This window comes from Podarcis gaigeae, assembly GCF_964106915.1.
Source record: "Podarcis gaigeae genome assembly, chromosome: 2".
In the NCBI taxonomy this organism is placed as follows: Eukaryota; Metazoa; Chordata; class Lepidosauria; order Squamata; family Lacertidae; genus Podarcis; species Podarcis gaigeae.
Genome location: NC_139679.1, coordinates 51331953 through 51344723, shown reverse-complemented (window position 1 = coordinate 51344723; position 12771 = coordinate 51331953). Strand labels below are relative to the sequence as shown.

The window sequence follows — 12771 nt, the reverse complement described above, 5'->3', positions numbered from 1 at the left end:
TAGCTGGATAGTGGTGAAGATATTTATAGTATTAGCCTAAAATGAATGTAATTAAGACAAACACATTTTTTTAAATTGATCTAAGTAAGTGATGCACAGTAGTGCTTTATTCTTTCAAGCTGAATGCAACTATTAATGCAGTTAAGGGACAAATGCTACACATGCACCATTTTATGGTGGAAGGAAGCCACCTGAATGGAAGCCACAGGGTGCTATCTGAATACTCATTTGCCAAAGCCAGAATCGTGCTTGCGCAACTACATATTCCAGAAGCTCCAGGCCTTGCTCGGAGAAGTTTAGCATTGTTAAGGTTTGTCCTCATCTTTCAGGGTTGCGGGCCGTTTGCTTTCTTCCCATCATGATTATAAAATTACCACTTGTCTCTTCAACTCTAAAAATTCCAGTGATCTGGCCCTCGGGGGAAATGCTATAAGGTTAGCTGTTCAAACAAGTGCTTAATTGCCATTGGCATCAGACAGAGGTCAGTCACTCTCAGGCTGGATGAGCAACCCTCAAACTCAGCCCTCCAGATGTTTTTGGCCTACAACTCTCATGATCCCTAGCTAGCAGGACCAGTGGTCAGGGATGATGGGAACTGTAGTCTCAAAACATCTGGAGGGCAGAGTTTGAGGAAGCCTGCCCTAGAGGCCTGACAAACAGTGGTCCTTGCCTTCTTATCTTACTTTTCCCTATTCCAACCTTCCTCTTTCCTCAGTAAATATTTCAGTTCCGTTTTAAAATGGAAATGTGAGTCCTGGATGATAAAGCGATGTGAGATAAGCTTCATTTGAGTTATGAAAGATCTGTGGCCAACAGCAGATAGTTCAAACACTGACGGCCATTTATTTTCTTCCTATGACCCTGTTCTGTGTAGAGAGATGAATGGAGAAATTCCAGTGTCAGCCAGGCTGGTTTGCTCCAGTGAAGTTTTTGAGCCAATACTTCCAAGCGGGAGTGGATGATGAAGTGCATAGTTCATGGCTGAACCTTCCCACACCCTGCATTTTATTTGCATTTTTATGACTGCTTGCAAATTTCACAGTTGCTAAAGTGGCACTGGAAGGTAAAGAAAGTTGCCTGATTATCTCGGTGGGGTGTGATCAAACGGCACATGTGTTCCAGCCTAATCAAACAATTATTAAAACTTGTCCCGTGAGCTTGCTGAGAAGATAGTAAGAGTCACCCAGGCAACTGGCACTATATACTACTGCTGTGCTGCCAGGAAGCAGGGTGAATAAAAATAAATGATTCTTTAAAAATATTTTTTTTAAAAAATGGATTTTTTAATTTAAATCAGATGTTTTTATTTAAATCAGATGTTTTTATTTAAATCGGATTTTTAATATAAAATGCTTTTGGGAGAAAAATCTTTCTAAAGATAGTTTTCTGGTTACGTTACATTATAGTTCAAAGGCTATTCATCAGGAAATAAGGATTCGGTTACAGTTTTTCATGCGTGCTAAAACTCAGTCTAAGGTTGTTTTTTTTTAATTTAAAAAAATCATTTAACCACATTGGTTAACAAACATGGATACATATGCTATAATGTTATTGTTTTAGTTACCATAAATAAATTGTTTAAATTGTTATTAAGGAAATGATTATTTTTCTCCTTCCAATAAAGTACAGCAGAAAAGTTGTCCAACTACAAACAATAATTTCATAATTATCTGTCTATGTATTTCTGATAGTATAACGGAATCAGTAATTTTTGATGTAACTGTAAAAACTACTCTGAAAGTTTATTATTCCAAAAATGAAACCTTCCTCTGGTTGTAAATATTAAGAGGATGCCAGCAAGGTTAAACCTTTCTGTAAAAACAATGTAAATCAAGTCTTATAGATTAGTGATTCGATTTGATTTAAATCAAATCCACTCTGCCAGGAAGACAGGGATAATTTGCCTGTTTGCCCAGAAATGTGGGGACACTTCCCAGTATTCTGATGCTGTGCTGTAAGAGGAACTAAGGCATGGCAGTGCCACATGCTACCCAGGCAACTCACGTGCGCCACTGTGTTTTGACACAATTTCAGTGGCATTCCCTCAAGAGATAAGATGGCTGCTGTACACCATATTCATTTACAGCCCCAGTGTGTAGCTGATTCACTCCAAGGTTATTCTGCACGTGATTTGCATATAGGTGAGGAAAATAATCAGCTCACGTGAGTGAACCAGTCCTTATTCGCCATCCTGAAACAACCAAGTCTGCAGTTGCCACTTTGCATCTCCTGTCTTTCCTCTCAATACTCCCTGCAGTCATTATCCACACTTTGGGGTGCATCCTCACCTTTGACTGTTTATAGCTGTAATTTAAGACGGACTCCTCCCATGTTTGAGAAACACTGCACTAAGCACTTGAGGCTACAGCACTGAGACTGCACTGTGCTGCCTAGTCAAGTAGGTCGTAACATTTGTTCAAAGCTTGACCATATAAATCTGCAAAGCATTTCAATCGGCCCCATACAACTCATGATACAAGAAGCCAGACAAGCAACAATGAAATATTATGGGCTGCCAGATGGCTGACTCCGCCCCACCTCACCCCTCTCCCTCCCCGTCCCAGGCAGGCAGAAACAGCTTCACCAAACGTTTAGTGAGCCTCTGGCAATGCTCAAATATGCTCCACAAATTGTGCAAGCCTGCTGCAAATGATCCCAAATTATAAGCACGTGTATGTGTACATAGTGATAACAGAGTCGGCCTATATGGGCTCAAGTCCCATTTCCGCCCCCTGGTTCTGCCAACCTCAGAAGCCCATATATGAAACGGGTACAACAGTGACCTGGCTAAAAGAAGTAAATTGAATTTGGATATACAACTCTGAAATTATTTGATGATGCATGCTGCGCTCTGAAGTCTTAATACTGTATATCACATGCCAAGCAACGCGGGCCGTTCGGCATAAAGTTAAACGCGACTGCTCTGCGAGAGAGCTCGCAACGTCTGTCAAGTCGCAAGGCGTCTCAGGTCACTTACTCCCGAGTAAGCCCGCTTAAGGCTGAGCTAAAAGCACGTGGCTCTCTTAATAAGGCCTCGCCGGGGGCAGGAAGGCACCCAAAGAGATTCGCTTTTACTTTTCATCCAAAGTTGACAGCACTTCCGCGCCTCCCGTCCCCACCGACGCCTCAAAAGCCCACCGAGGCCGCCGCGTCTTCTTGCTTCCCGCCCGGACAGGGAGAGAGCCTCCCTGCTCAGGTTTCTCAGCAGGCGGGCCGAGGCGGGCGTCACAAGAGGCCTGACCGGAGCCTTGGGCCGCTCTCTGCAAGGTCGCTGAGCTGGCGGCCGAGGGGGGCGGCGGCCTCGCAGGGCGCGGGCGGGACCTCCCTCCCTCTCTCCTCCTCCTCCTTCCCCGGGCCGCTCGCTGGCAGGAACTCCGAGCAAGTCCCGCCGCCGCTTCTTGGAAGCGAGGAGGCCGCCGCGAGAGTCGCGCGCCGCCGCTGCCGCGAGCTGAGCTGAGACTCCCGCGTGGAGAGGAGCGCAGAGAGAGGAAAGGCGGCTGGAGGGGGCGGAAGAAGAGCGCTCTTGAAGCGTGTGCGTTTCTCCTCGGAGGGTATCTCGGTTGGGAAGGGGCGGTCAGGAGGGGGGCAGCAGGAGGCAACTCGGGGGTCGTGTCTTCTTGCTTGAAAGGATCTTCTTGCGCATCCACAGCCCACCCTCTCCGCGGGCTGAGTTTGGTGAGGGTCTTCTGAGCACTTTTGGGAGGCTTTGGAGTAAGATAGCCTGCTGCCTCGTCTTCTTTGCTTCGCTTCATATTCGTCTAAAAACTCGGGAGTGCTCCAGTCGTAACAAAGCATCTTTCTGTTCAGCTGCTGCTGTTTAAACCGAATTTATGCAGTTAAACACTTAGCACCCTTGGCCTTCATTATTGTCGTTGTGTTTTTGGCGGTTCTCCTCCCTCAGTAGAGAGAGTTTGAGTGGCTAACGTTTAATAGTATTTATTTTATTTAAGAAAATTTATATACTGCTTATTGTGTGTCTGTATATATATTTAAAAGGCTTAAAGGGAACCTGATTGTGAAGGAAAAGGTTTTGAAATATCTGTTTGGGTCTATCATCCATTCAGAACTGGAATAACACACCCACTTCACTGGAATGTTTGCCCTGTATAATCTCTCACACCCTCCACAAGTAAGCTCAGGTAAATCAATAGTGCTTCTTTCCCCACCCTCTCTAATATATAGTGTTCAAAGTGGGATTCAGAGTCACACATCTCACCTGTAGCGGGGCAAGAATGATCACAGATTTCCCAATTTGGATGTTAAGGTAGGAAGTGGGGCAAAAAGCATCAGTCACAGAAGTTGCTGCTTTTCCCATTTCCTTGTAAATGTTTGAAACAAGTCATGAAACTGCACAATTTAGTAATGGGAGAGAAAGATAAAGGTTTCAAGTAGATTCTCAAGGCAGACAAGAAGGAACATTTCAGAAATTGGATTGAGATTGATGTGACCTTTGTGCAGGGGGAAAGAACGGCTGTGGAAGGTACAGTACTGATATTTTTCAAGATCTGTTTGAATATAAAATAGTTGAGCATCTTTTAAACAGGAGTGACAAGTTTGGAATCTAATCCTATAATACATGGGACTCTGAAGGAAAGTTTGGATAACATCACCCCAGAGGATGCATACTTTTAAAAATAATAAAAGTGTGGTTTTAGTTATCATATGACGTGTAGTGGAAGCCAAGGGCCTGGTCTGGCGAAAAAAGAATGGACCTGCTGTAACTTACTGCTACCTTCTGGAATGTGTGATTTACCTGTGAACATTTGCTTCTGATCACAGTGTTAGTGTTCTTTCTCTTCTTGTGGAGAGAGTGGTTCACAGAGTCTTTGGAAGAAGATGTTAAGCTTCAGTTATAAACATGGGTATTTGGATATGTGTGATCCCCCATTATTACATCCAGGTGTTTTTACATCCAATATTTTAGGGTTGATTCATAAAGTCAATTTTCTCCATACAAAAGCAGTCACTGTTCAGCCTTGGAATGCAGCTTGTGTGGATAAATATTTGTACATGGATCGGACTGCAGCAATTTCCATAAGCATCGTGGTTGCAACAAATACTGTGGTCACAGAAAAAGAACTGCAGCTCACTGCATTCTGTGTATAGCCCTATTCATGTTAACCTTTTCCATGCATAATTTCAGGCACATGATGCCCAAGGCAGACTATGAATGCTTGCATTAAGAGAAATTGACTTAGTAAGCCAAGCCTTCGTTGTCAAATCTGAAATACAGATTTTGGAAGCTTTGTTATTTATTTCTGAAGGTCCTAAGAACTGAGCAAGGTCTCTGTATAGGTAGGTAAGAATAAAAGATAGATCCTGCCTGCAGGGTTGCAGTCTAAAAGAGGAAGGGAAGAACAATAACATTTACCCTGGAAAAGCCAAGGTACATGTGGGTCTTTTAGTGAGGAAGTGTTGTAGGAATAATAAAATAAAAGAGAACAAAATAATGTCAGAAAAAGAGGATTTCCAGTGTTAGCAGAAGATCAAAAGTAAAGGGATGCAGTCAAGCACAGAGGCTTAGTTAATAGGAGGTATGGAACCCTAGTGTTAAATCTATAGGAGTCTTTGTCTTATTTCTATGGGCTTGTGTTGCTGTTTGATTTACACCTGGTGTCACTGGTGATATGGGCATAATCGTAAACATTAATCTGGCAGTCAGGTACAAATGTAGATTCATTCACTCATGAACTTGTTGAATGGTCATAGGCAAGCCATGAACTCTGGGGTCCAAACTTCATGTTATGAGGACAAGTAAAGGCTATCACATTTCTCCATGGTAGTTTACAGTAAAAGAATAAATGTGTGACATGACATTGTGTTAGTTTTTATCCACCCCATGTAACTAGCAGAAGCATCCCCTTGCAGAAAGCAGGGCTTGAACTATACTGACCGGCTGATTGACATTGACTTCAAGCTCCACATTAATCTTTCTTTGCAGTGTGGCTTGAATTCAAGCAATAGAAAAATGGGATTTCTGGCATCATTGCCCTGTCCACCTGTCATAGTAGTCCAATTTGGGGCAGCAGAATCAGGGTCCAGTTCAGTAGCTGGAAGAGATTCCCCACCCTGATGCAGAGCTATCCCTCAAAATGAGCTGGAAATGGTTCAGAAAAGGTAACCAAAATGATTAAGGGACTGAAGCAATTCTCCTATAAAGAAAGGTTACAACATTTAGGGCTTTTTGTATGGAAACAAGGCCAGTTGTTGGGGGATATGATACAGGTGTTTAAAATTACATATAGCATTAAGAAATTAGTTAGAGATAAGTTTTTATCCCTGTCTTGTAATGTTAGAATAAAGCTGAATGTTGAAAGATTCAGGGCAGGCAAAAGAAAGTGCTTATTCACTATGTGCATAGTTTAAACTATGGGAATAACTCCCAAGAGATGTAGTGATGGTAGCCATCAACTTGGATGACTTTAAAAGATTGGACAAAGTCGTGGAAGATAAGGCTGTCAATGAGGTCTGTGAGTAAAAATGCCTGTGTACTGCCTCCGGTATTGGGTGCAATATGCTTCTGAATACCAGTTGTTGGGGAATCAAAAATGGGGAGGGGACTGTTGCTTTCATGTCCTGCTTGCAGGTTTCCCGTGGGCATCTAGTTGGCCACTGTGAGAACAGGATGCTGAACTAAATGGGTATTTGATCTGATACAACAAGGTTGCTCTCATGCTTTTTGATAGCTCCCCTGTACTGTCTATTCATCTCGTGCAGCAGCATTTTTTTCATCAGCCAAAAGTAGGTAACCCCTAGAATTACGTCAACTTGCACAAATATCCTTGGAGCAGTGCTCATGTGTGAAGCAGGAAGTTGCACATTTCCACTATGCTTGTGATTCAGTTGTGGGGTGTCCCACATCTCTTTGTCAGGTAATACGCAACACTGAGGCTGTCTCTGCAATATAACTGTCACAGATGAGAGAAGCCTTAGCTAGGCTGTTTGTGAAGGTCATATGCTTTCCTTCAACTAGGCCTTGATAAGAGCATGAAAATTGTTGCAGGTAGCTCCTAATGTGAGCTTGGCCCTCTGCTTTGAATAGTTACCAGGTTAGTGGATCTGTTAGACCTCTTAGTGTTATTTTGACCCAGACTCAAGGAGCTGGAGGAGGAGGAAGAGGAGAGGACAGAGGGTGAAGAAAGAGCTGTGAGTGAAGGGGGGCCCTTTCCCCATCCTTTGGACTCTCTGGGAAGCACAACAAACCTGCTGCATCTGAAACTGGCCGGGTATGGAGAATGCAGTTAAATGAGACACAGCTGTAGGCAGCCTGAGGAAGTATCATCGACCTTGGGCTTGCCCATAAAAACAAGTGTAGAGAAAGAGTGAGAGACTAGGGTTCCTGTTCCTGTTTCCAGGAACTCTTCTCATTGTGAGACTTTTGTGGGTGAGCTGAGAGTTTTTGGACCCTGGGTGAGAACCCAGAGACTAAGAAGGAAGATATGCTAGAAGGAAAATGAATTGCTATTTATTTATATACATTTGTAACCTTCTATCAATTAGCGTTTTTATATGTAATTGTGTTCTTTTTGTAATATTTTTGTTTAAGTTGTCTTTTGCTGCTTCAGTTTTCAGTACACTGCTTAGAGATACTTTTAAATATATCAGGCGGTGTAGAAATTAAATAATCAGATTATGCTTCAGATGAGTAAACTTGAACTGACTGTGCACATTCAGTCCTCTTATAAGTGCAGGTGAACAGTGACAATAGTACACATTGAAACAGGAGGTTTGTGATTGTGCTCCAATAGAGAAAGACATTGTATAAACCGAAAGAATGTTCCTGATAGAATGTTCTATCATATGTGGTGGACATGTAGGAAAATACAGGTATTCTGGGAGAGTATACATGCAGAACTGCAAAAAATGCTAAAGATCTCTTTCAATAAAAAACCAGAGGCCTACCTCCTGGGAATAACAGATTTGGATATTCCACAAAAGAGGAAGGGTATCTTTTTATATGCGACGGCGGCAGCAAGAGTTTTGATCGCAGCAAAATGGAAGAGTAATGAAATCCCCTCTATACAAGATTGGATCCAAAAGCTGACAGAATATGCCGAATTAGATGGTTTATCAGAAAAAATAAAGAATAAATCAAAACAGGAATTTGTTTCTAAATGGGAGGTTTTCAAAGAATATCTGAAAAATAAATATAGTAGTTTAAATTCAGTTGCAGCATTCGAGGAACTTCAGTAATAGTTGCTAGGTAGATAGAAGAAATTAGATTTATTGAAAATAAGTTTAATTATGGAAAAAACGTGTATTGGCAATAAGTAATATGAATTTGAAATATGGAACAGACTAGAAGTTGGGTCTTTAGTGTTAAGACCAATAGATGTTTTATTGTTTGCCAAGAAAATTATGTGTCTATGGTTATTTTTGTAATTTGTGTGTAATTTGGTATTTGTGTTTTTGTGTGTGTTTTTTCCCGTGTTGTATAAATAAATAAATAAATAATAATAAAAATTTAAATAAACCGAAAGAAACAGAAATAGCCTTTAAAAAGAAATGGAACATAGACATGCAGCATATTTAGCTACTAACTAAAGAGCAAATTGTATTAGAGTGGATTTCTGGTGGCATTGGGCAAATGGAAATCTCACAAAACTGGGGAAAGAGGTGATGGTAGATCCTCGCATTGTAAGAGAGAGAAAGGGAAATTTATACATTTGTGGTGGGTGGGAATGTGAAAAAAAATGGAACTTTTTGGTCTAGGGTCACTAATGCCCTTAAACAAATCTACAGAAATGAAATAACATTACATCTTTTTTTCTTGTTGTCTTATGCTTTTTTTAAAAAGTATTCTGTATTCCAGATACCTAAATTGATGAAAATGAAAAATAAACAATGGCCATTTTAAGAATGAGTAGTAGTTTTTAAAAAAGCTTATCTTGCATTTAGGCAAAATGATGCCCTTTCTTGGGAAAAAGCACTTCCAGGTGAGGTTCTTGACTCATCACATGGACATCTTAGTCCTGGTGTTTTCCTGCTAATATTTCTCAGGCTACTCAGGGCAAATTTTAAGGGTGAAAATTTTAGCTAAACTTAACATATCTTTAGGAATTAAAAGTTACTGACAAAAGCTGTAAGACAGTTTGTATACTGTAGAAAAAGTATAAAACCATATCTGCCAGTGTGTTTATAACTGGCCATACTGTTATAAACTATTAAATGCTTGTCGAAAAAAAGATACTTTCTCCTCTACAAAAGGAAAGTATACTAGTACATACTGAAGTGTAATGTGAGCAAGCCAACTTCATTGCCAGGCAGCTCTCTCACAAGCCATTCCCCCCCTTAGGACAGAAGTCTGTTACTGCAGTCTAGACACACTTCAACATTCGTTGGATGAATATACAGCTGTTTTGCTGTGTGTGCATTCAAGGACACTAAGCTAGAATAAAGGCTCTTTAATACAGGCACTCTGGTTGGAATTAATCATAGCTTCCAGGCTGTCTGAGAAGCTACACTGACTATTACTTCATATTTGAAGAGAACTTAGTAAGCCTCCTAAATGTAACATGTATGATTTTATGCTAAACATACTGTGGAGATGTGGAGTCAGATCCAGAGGTTTGAATCCAAAGGACTCAAATCCTCTAGCGCACACTGCTAGAGATCACTTTTGGAAGCACCGCTGTGCATTCAGAGTGTACCACATTACCTCTGGATTGGGAGTGCTGAAGTGTTTAGAGTGCTGAACTATGACCAAAGGAGACCTGGGTTCAAATCCCCACTCTTCTGTGAAGTTCATTGGGTCAGTAACTAAATGCTCAGCCTAACCTACCTCACAGGGTTGTTGTAAGAGGAAAAATGGGAGGAGGGAGAACTTGTACACCATCTTGAATGCCTTTCAGTAAAGGTGGAATATAAATGTAATTGATAACGGTGATACAGTGGACTACATGCTCCTGATTCTTAAGGAAACTTTAGACGCAGCCTTTGACACAATGCAAGGATCTTGCCGATCAGAAGGTTGGCAGTTCGAATCCCCGCGATGGGGTGAGCTCCTGTTGCTCAGGCACAGCTCCTGCCAACTTAGCAGTTCAAAAGCACGTCAAAGTGCAAGTAGATAAATAGGTACCGCTCCGGCGGGAAGGTAAACGGCGTTTCCGTGCGCTGCTCTGGTTCGCCAGAAGCAGCTTAGTCATGCTGGCCACATGACCCAGAAGTTGTACGTCGGCTCCCTCGGCCAGTAAAGCGAGATGAGCGCTGCAACCCCAGAGTTGGTCATGACTGGACCTAATGGTCAGGGGTCCCTTTACCTTTACCTTTAAGGATCTGCTGCAGGGAAAGGAAAGTGGGAAAACACTCATTTACATGTATCTGATTTGGCCAGCACTATACATTTTTAGTTTACTTTGACTCTCTTCCATCCTGGACATGAGGGCTTTTTAAAGCCTTTGGGTGACTCACATATCACAATATAAGAGCATTGTAAGGCATGACTTAGTGCAAATATTGCAAAGAACGTCTGCAAATAGTTCCAAAGTTCAGTCTTCCTTTTACTCTCACTCTGCTACTATTCCTTTAATATTCTTTCTTAAAATGGTGTTGTTTTCTTGAGGTCTCTTGTCATGTCATTTGGTCTTGCTGAGAAGGGCAGTGAGCAAAAGTGGTTATGAAGGATGCTTGAGAAGCTGGCCACTAACTTTATCTTCTTGACCCAGTGAGAACGGAGTCAAGGCTCATACCTTTCAGCCCCCTGATATTTGACTCAGTGACTTGTTCTTACTTACTCCCCCTCCACAGCCCCTGACATATAGCACTTTATAGTGCAGCTACCCTATTCCCATTGGTGTGTGAAGTGGCTCAAATGTCCTTTGAGCTGAGCTGTAGCCTATACTATAGCTTTGCTTTTCTAACAGAGAAGTGTATGGGTAAGGAAAGAGAAGGACAGGGAGCAAGCTGGGTAGGAAAAAATGACCATGGACACAGGACAGGTATGTCCGACACTGAAGCCTTGATTTTGGAATTGTGAATCCTTTTACAAAGCTGGATTTAAGGTGTCAGTCATAACCTTTAAAGCCAATACAAATCTTGTTTTAAAGTTGTTTAATTTCAGCTGCATAAATTGATTGGGGGTTTTTCTTCTTCCTACCAGTGTTGCATAGTGTTCATTTTGGAAACCCAAGCCCAGATCCCTACTTGGCTCTGTTGCTGAATGGCTTTGGAACAATCAGTGGCTCTTGGCATAACCTACCTCATTTGAGGATAAAAATGAGAGTATTCTGTGTATGCTAGCCTGAACGCCATAGAAGCAAGAGACGAAACTGACAAGGTGGGATATAAATGCAATAAATAAGCTATTCTGCTTAGCTGCTTAAGAAAGCTGGAGGGGCCAGCCAAATAGAGATGTCAGTCGCCAATCTGGCATGCAGAGATCTCCATGTGGTTTCAATTGGACCTGCACCAGTTGCAAAATGTGCCTGGCACCTGGGGAATTTCTAACACTAGATGTCTCTATTGCTGCCTTCACCCACTGTACACGTCTACCTGGCCCCAACACTGAAGTCAGTGGCAAAGTTTGCTTCCATAGCAGACTCTCATGTCACCTGTGTATCAGTGGAACTGTTTAGGCTTAGAGCTGCTGCTGCTTCTGATGCAGGCTAGGGTGTTGTTGCTTTTCTTTGGTAAGTTGTTAGTTTTTTAAGATAGCTTGTTGTGTTTGCTTTAATAAGCTTGAAATCTGTATGTTGGTTCAAAAAATAATTCTGTCTTCTTTTCCTTCTGTTTCCCCACCGTTCTAGTGAGCCCTGAAGATGGCAGCAGAAGCCAATCATGTCCAATCAGGGTTTGAGATGGCAGAAGTAAATGATGGCTCACCAAACAGCCGTCGCACAATCTGCCTAGAACGTATAGAAAAGAGCACAGACATCAAGGCACACGTGCTGAAGAAAGTGAAGAAAAAATGCACCTGCACCCCAGCTACTGCCAAAGACCTGCTTTTCAGCTTCCTCCCAGTGCTGAAATGGCTCCCCAAGTACAACCTGAAAGAGAACATTTTGGGAGATTTAATGTCTGGCTTGATCGTGGGGATCTTGCTGGTTCCGCAGTCCATTGCCTATTCTCTGCTGGCTGGCCAAGAACCTATCTATGGCCTTTATACGTCGTTCTTTGCAAGCCTCATTTATTTCCTGTTTGGAACTTCCCGTCACATCTCTGTTGGCATTTTCGGTGTACTGTGCCTGATGATAGGAGAAGTAGTGGACCGTGAAGTACAGAGAGCTGGGTATGATTTGGCATCAAACGTTCCTAGTAGTTATAACTCAGACATGCATCTTTCCATAAATAACAGCACACTGGGGCCTTTGACTGTGAATGAGACATCACATTTGTTATGTGACAGAAGTTGCTATGCAATTAGCGTTGGAGCCACGGTGACTTTTGTTGCTGGCATTTACCAGGTAAGAGGTGACAATCCAAAGGGCATCTATTTTATAGGCTTCTTGTAGTTTTCCTCTCATTGCCTTCCAAGACGAGGTTGGTGACAGACTGGTACTAAAGTTCCAATGCAGCCTTGTAATTAAGCATATACATGGTGATTTGGAATTTTGTTTTTGCAAGAAAATGGTTAGATTCCAATCCCCATTTAGCCCTTTACCTTGATGGCTTGGTTCAGATGTAATGCTGAACTGTAGTTGATGGGAAATGAAAAGTGCTAATTTGGGGCTTAAATACTGCCCCCACCTGTGACTGAGAAGAGGAGCTTGAAAGATTTTCTTCCATTTTTAGTTTAACTGGAGGCTACTGTGTTGTATGAACTAAACAAACTGA

The 12771-nt window shown here is 42.0% G+C and overlaps 1 protein-coding gene across 5 annotated transcripts in view; it reads left to right on the top strand.

Moving 5' to 3' along the window:
* Positions 1 to 3232: 3232 nt before the first annotated feature.
* SLC26A2 (solute carrier family 26 member 2) overlaps positions 3233 to 12771 on the top strand; it is a 20587-nt gene continuing 11048 nt past the window's right edge. Inside the window, exons 1-3 of one of the 5 annotated variants that reach the window (XM_083719172.1) lie at positions 3385 to 3532; positions 11099 to 11275; positions 11745 to 12401. In XM_083719172.1, the coding sequence (XP_083575298.1) occupies positions 11757 to 12401 (645 nt within the window). In that variant the 5' untranslated portion in view covers positions 3385 to 3532; positions 11099 to 11275; positions 11745 to 11756. Of the gene's footprint in view, positions 3676 to 4064; positions 4481 to 11098; positions 11276 to 11317; positions 11628 to 11744; positions 12402 to 12771 lie in introns of those variants that run through there. The other 4 variants (XM_083719173.1, XM_083719176.1, XM_083719174.1 and 1 more) reach the window with 4 other exon arrangements.